Below are 5,937 nucleotides of genomic sequence, written 5' to 3'. Positions count from 1 at the left end.
TCAGAGATTTTCATGACTAGTGACTTCACCAAAGTGTTTGGGTACTTGAGTGTCCAGCTGGTGAAGTGAAAAATCAATCTAACCTTTCAAGGAGGGGGGAGGTTTGCTTCTTGGTGTGTACTGTCTGCAAATGAGGGGTAGTTCTACCATGCCTAAGTTACTTATAGCCTCATTAAAAAGAAACATTTCAGTGATATCGCTCCCTCTTTGTTTTTGTCCTCTGGTTTTCTAATCAAGATAAAATCACCTACAACAAGCCAGTAAACTTTTTCTGTGGCATGTGGATGTTCTGGAACCACTCTAAAAATTCTATTTTTCCTTCTGGTGTGTACGAAGCATAAATTGAAGTGAGAACCCAAGATTCACCATTGCGTTGGGAGGTGAAGTTGACAGAAATTATAAACTCATTTTGGAAGATAAGTTCTCCTTTGAAAGCTGCACTTTTTCAATCCACTAGAATTCCTGAGAAGCTCCTATTGAGGGCAGGAAGTGGAAACTGTCAAAATTGGGAGGACAGAAGTTCCTGATGTAATATTATTTGTTGTACTTCCTCTGTCTCATTCTGAGATGTAACGGTAATGATATTGATATCCTCCATGGGCCTCCATAGATTACTGGAATTATATGATTTTACGCAGTTGCTATAAATCCATAAGATTTACATATAACGTACTTGAGACCTTGAGCTCTTATAAATTAGACAATTCTGCTATATCAACTCAATAAATAAAATAAAGTAAATGCATGTGAATCTGGTGTCACTCAGAACTTTGGGTCTGCTGTAAGCGCGCCGGTCACTCGCCGCAACAGGCTACATGCAAGGTGTTCGGGTAATGGCACACCGCACACCTGCGTGTCAACAGCTCTGATGCCTGGAAAATCGGTTTACTGAAGCCACTAATCATTCGACTATTCAATAGACACAATCTTAAGTAAAATGATCCTATATGCAGTCAACGGAGATTGAGCAACACCAAAACCAAGCTGAGAGGTTAAAATGGAACAGTATTGATAGTTGAGATGTCAAACTTACTTGTTTTTGTAGTTGGATTGAAGTTAGACAAACATAAAAGTTGGACGGAACTAAAAATATACTCTACCTGCACAATCAATCATCGCCATGAACGTATTTGAAAAATGGTGGATGCAAATTTCTCTGATTTGGACAAGTTCAGACCAGAGTAAAATTACTCTTCATCTGCAAAATGGCAACCCTACTCTACACCTTTCAGTGGACCTGAACCAAAATTCTCAAACCAAAGTTACTACCCTTTCAACTGATCTCAACCGTCTAGACAGCCGCCTCAAGAATGTTAAAATTTACACGGCAAGGCTTCCCTCTGCTGCCTCTGCCGCTTGAGGCTTCGGCTTTGGCTTCTCAACAACAATTGCCTGTGTGGTTAGGACCATTCCAGCTACTGAGGCCGCATTCTGGAGTGCACACCTAGTCACCTTAGCAGGGTCGATCACACCGGCCTCAATCAGGTTCTCGTACTTGTCTGTCATTGCATTGTAGCCCACCTCCCACACACTGTCCTTGATCTTCTCAACAACCACTTCGCCCTCTACTCCAGCATTGTGTGCGATCAATGAAGCAGGTGCTACCAATGCCTGCACAAGTAGATAAGATAGGGTAAAAATATGATTTATAGCTCTACAGGATCCAGTATATGTGTCTGCTGCGACAAGAACTAGTCTGAATTATCTAAATAAATTCCAATGCCAGCAACACACACTATGATGGTATATATCTACTCACAAACATAGCAACGCACATCCTAGATGATAGGACCTAGTCACATTTTACCAGCACACATAAACATATTAATGAGATTGGACCTCTGGCAAATACAATTCATACCATCTAACTGCATAGGCACTGATCAGTTTATAAATATGCTAGCCAAGTTACCTTTTGAATAATATCAGCACCAAGGCGCTCATCAGGGTCCTCAATTTTTTCTTTGATCGAAGGGACAATGGTAGATAGGTGCACGTATGCCGTTCCACCTCCAGGAACAATGCCCTCCTCTATAGCTGCAAAAGTGGCATTTTTTGCATCCTCAATTCTTAGCTGGCGGTCCTCAAGCTCAGTCTCAGTTGCAGCTCCAACCTTGATAACAGCAACACCACCAGCAAGCTTAGCAATTCTCTCAGCCAATTTCTCAGTATCATAAACTGAATCAGTCTCAGCAAGCTCCTTCTTTAGCTGTGCAACCCTCGCTTGGATCTCATCTTTAGTGGCTGCATCTGCTATGAGGGTTGTTGTAGTCTGATGTATCGTGACTTTCCTTGCTGTACCAAGTTGTTCCTCTGTAGCATTTTCAACCAACAAACCAAGATCTTTTGCTAGGAACTCAGCACCTGAAAGTGAAATTACATGATATAAGCGAAATGAAACTGAGAAATAAATGGCCAATTATTATCAAATTTTAAAACAAAGGGCCTTGATAACCAAAACGTCTAGCATAAGCAAATAATCTGAACCAACTTTGAGGATACCATTTAGGTATTCCAGCATTCACTTGCCAGGAGTTGAAATAATGTTCAGTAATCTGAAACATCATGATTGATGCAAGTACACACAATGAACCATTGTTTCTCTTGCAGGCTGTCACTTCTATTGAAATCTTCAATATTTAGGGTTCAGGGCTTCAAGTGGAGTAATGGAGCTAAGTAACAAATTTTAACAATTTGCTAGCATGACAATGAATAATTGACTATATGTAATTCTAACACTGAGAGATGGTGAGCTTAACTTCTAATTCTATCATGTTTTCGCATCAGATGCTTGTACGAAGTTTGACATTCATGATGAAGAATGTGATCCATGAAACCATGCAATCTCAATTGGCATCCACACAACTAACATAGCCCTCTGACGGTGTGGTCATTTAGCATTCTCACCCAGTTTTGTTCAATATTAGGAAGAAGCTATAGCAAGCTGATGAAACTAAAGATCTATTGGATGTATTGAGAAAAAGGCAAGGCCCTTGTACAAATTATATAGAAAAATAAAATAATATCTTTATTTTTATTTGTTACAGCATTACTCAGAGAATGAAGCACGATATGTATACTTTTAATGCATAAATATATTGCAGAAATCATACTACAATACTTTTATCAGCCAAAATAAATGCAACTGCATTAGAGAATGATGACAATATGTAATATTATGGTCGGTTGCAAGACAAACCTGTGACAATGGCAATGTCCTGAAGTACAGCCTTCCGCCGCTCACCAAAGCTTGGAGCCTTAATCGCTGCAACATTGAGAATTCCTCGAAGCTTGTTAACAACAAGAGTCGCCAAAGCTTCACCAGTAATGTCCTCAGCAATAATGAACAAAGGGGCTCTCAGCTGTGTGGTCTTCTCCAAAATCGGAAGAATTTCCTTTATGCTTGTGATCTTCTGATCAGTAATAAGAACCTTAGCATTCTCAAACTCCACAATAGATTTCTCCAGGTTTGTCACAAATTGTGGGGAAATATAACCGCGGTCAATCTGCAATATTCAAGAAAACTTGAGAACATGTGATAGTATATGTAAATATGCATTGCCAATTTTGATGTTATAAATCAGAAGCTTCTACTTCATACATATAGACGCAAGAACTGTACAAGCTGAGTTCCCTACAAACCTCCATTCCTTCTTCAACTTCAACCGTAGTCTCAAAAGATGAGGAGGATTCAATTGATAGAACACCATCAGGCCCCACTTTGTCAATTGCTTCAGCAATCATGGATCCGATAAATTCATCATTGCCAGCAGAGATAGATGCAACGGCTGTAAAACAGAACAGCACCAAATTAGACATTAATTATGTTTTGAATACACATTTTGTTACAAATTTACATTGCGAAGTGAAAATAAATAAATGATGAACAGTCTAACATGAAAATACAAGAATCACCTTTGATATCACCACCACCCTTGACTGGTCTAGCCTTATTCTCAAGCTCCTGAATTAGACCCTGCACAGTTTTGTCTATTCCCTTCTTAAGTGACACAGGATTTGCACCAGACGTTACACTTAGAAGGCCAAGCTTGATGATTTCACGAGCAAGGACGGAAGCAGTTGTAGTGCCATCACCAGCAGAATCATTGGTCTTGCTAGCAACCTTTAACAACAAAGAAGTGGAGAACACGACTTTGTTATTCAGAATCCTCAAATAACACGATGACACCACATGTTCATTAAACGAAAGAAAGAAAAGGAAAGCACCTCACGAATCAATGCTGCACCAGCATTTTCCATTGGATCATACAGCTCAATAGCCCGGGCAATAGTGACTCCATCATTCACAACTTTGGGGCTGCCATACTCATCAAGCACCACATTCCTCCCTGTGAAAACATTATATTGATGATTAATGGTGTTTTGCTTTTCAGACATGTCTTTGGAAACTTTTTTTTTTTGGAAACGGAAGATTTTAGGAAAACTGGAAATACAGATCAGATTTACGAAATTATTAAAAATGTAAAATAAGAAGAATGGAAGAGCTAATTCAATTTCAGAGAGGAGCTCTTGATTGGAGAACTGTGTTTGTACGTGCACTGTGAATGAAAATGAAGAGAACCATCTTTTGTCTCTATTCTACAGCACAATATGTTCCTGGAATTCTTGAAACAATGTCTTTTAGCAATCAATGCACCAATCAAGTTTATCTAGACCTACTGTACTACAATAGTAGTTGCATCAGTTAACCTACTGTACTACAATAGTAGTTGCATCAGTTAGTTGAGCGCCAAATCAGTAGTAGTATTTATAACAGGGCTTCCAATTTCTCGGGGACAGACCTAGGAGTAGTTAATGCCGGTTGTAATTCTAGAGAGGAACTGCAATTGAGTCTCTATGAGCAGCCATGTTTTTCATGATGAAGCGCATGGTATACCATGTAAATAGTAGTAATTATGTAGACGAAACACAACTGAGCATCGAACAGACAGCATGGGCTGTAGCAGCAAGGCGGTAGGCGTTGCCTACCTCGTGGCCCGAGGGTGACACCGACGGCGTTTGCGAGCTTCTCGACGCCGGCCTGCAGCGCTGCCCTGGATTTCTGGTCAAAGGCGATGTCTTTGGCCTCCGCACGCACCACGAACCGCTGTGACCGGCCATTCCTGGCCCTCCTCGCCCTGCCCTGCTTGCCACCAACAAGAAATAATATTACATATTGGAAAGACAGGAAGCACAGAATTAATCAGGAAACCACAATTCAACGAACAAGAAAGGCCCCAAATTGGGCGAGAGACCGCAATTGGGATGGCCTTCGCCGGCCGAGGAACCGCAATGGAGGAACCAAAAAACAGTTGTCCAGGAAATCGCAGAGCGCAAAAGCTAGAAAGCTGGGCGACGGAGAGGAGCTGACCTGCGAGAGGGGCGAGATGAGGGAGGCGGTGGAGATGGCATTCGCAGGATGCCATTGAGATAGGGAGAAGCTGAGAGCAGGTACTGTGAAGTCGAGAGGATAAGGTGCGGGGAACGACGGACGAGGCGGAGGATTTGGAGCGAGAGCGGGTTTTAGCAGATGAGGTTACGCGGTTTTATACACCCGGACTGCAGGAGTGAGAGGGAGGGAGGGGTCTGGAGACAGACGGGGTGAGGGGTTTGTAGAACATTCAGGATATTCGTTCTTGTTCGGCAAATTAGAAGTTCTTTCAAATTTAGCCTTGTTTAGTTCATATCCGAAAGTTTACACCGTATCTCATTGAACATGGAGTATTAAATATAGACTAAAAAATAACTAATTGCATAGATTGTGAATACTTTGCGAGACGAATCTTTTAAGTCTAATTAGTCCATGATTTGACAATAAAGTACTACGGTAACATATGTGTAATTTATTTTTTATTAGTATCTAAACACCCCATGTGACACCCCAAAATTTTACACCGAGAAACTAAACAAAGCCTTAAATAAATTAGTAAAAGGGCT

The 5,937-nt window shown here is 40.9% G+C and overlaps 1 protein-coding gene across 1 annotated transcript; it reads right to left on the bottom strand.

Annotated features, from left to right (window-relative positions):
- Positions 1-1,226: 1,226 nt before the first annotated feature.
- On the bottom strand, positions 1,227-5,519 carry LOC136516601 (ruBisCO large subunit-binding protein subunit alpha, chloroplastic). The gene is made up of 8 exons (XM_066510039.1): positions 5,372-5,519; positions 4,990-5,143; positions 4,228-4,349; positions 3,916-4,123; positions 3,643-3,788; positions 3,200-3,506; positions 1,913-2,364; positions 1,227-1,611 (listed from the first exon to the last, which is right to left on the bottom strand). The coding sequence occupies exons 3-8, from the start codon at positions 4,258-4,260 to the stop codon at positions 1,321-1,323; spliced, it is 1,437 nt and encodes a 478-aa protein (XP_066366136.1). The 5' UTR covers positions 4,261-4,349; positions 4,990-5,143; positions 5,372-5,519; the 3' UTR covers positions 1,227-1,320.
- Between the last annotated feature and the right edge of the window lie 418 nt (positions 5,520-5,937).

This window comes from Miscanthus floridulus, chromosome 17 (genome assembly GCF_019320115.1).
Source record: "Miscanthus floridulus cultivar M001 chromosome 17, ASM1932011v1, whole genome shotgun sequence".
Lineage (NCBI taxonomy): Eukaryota > Viridiplantae > Streptophyta > Magnoliopsida > Poales > Poaceae > Miscanthus > Miscanthus floridulus.
This window is presented reverse-complemented; position numbering and strand designations above follow the sequence as displayed.

What these genes read in the sequence shown, in the direction of transcription:
- LOC136516601 (XM_066510039.1), bottom strand. Translation starts at nt 4,260, where the DNA reads ATGGAAAATGCTGGTGCAGCATTGATTCGTGAG. An exon ending in GGGTGGTGGTGATATCAAAG is followed by an intron (nt 3,789 to 3,915) that starts GTGATTCTTGTA and finishes TCTGTTTTACAG; the next exon opens with CCGTTGCATCTATCTCTGCT. An exon ending in AAGTTGAAGAAGGAATGGAG is followed by an intron (nt 3,507 to 3,642) that starts GTTTGTAGGGAA and finishes TGAATATTGCAG; the next exon opens with ATTGACCGCGGTTATATTTC.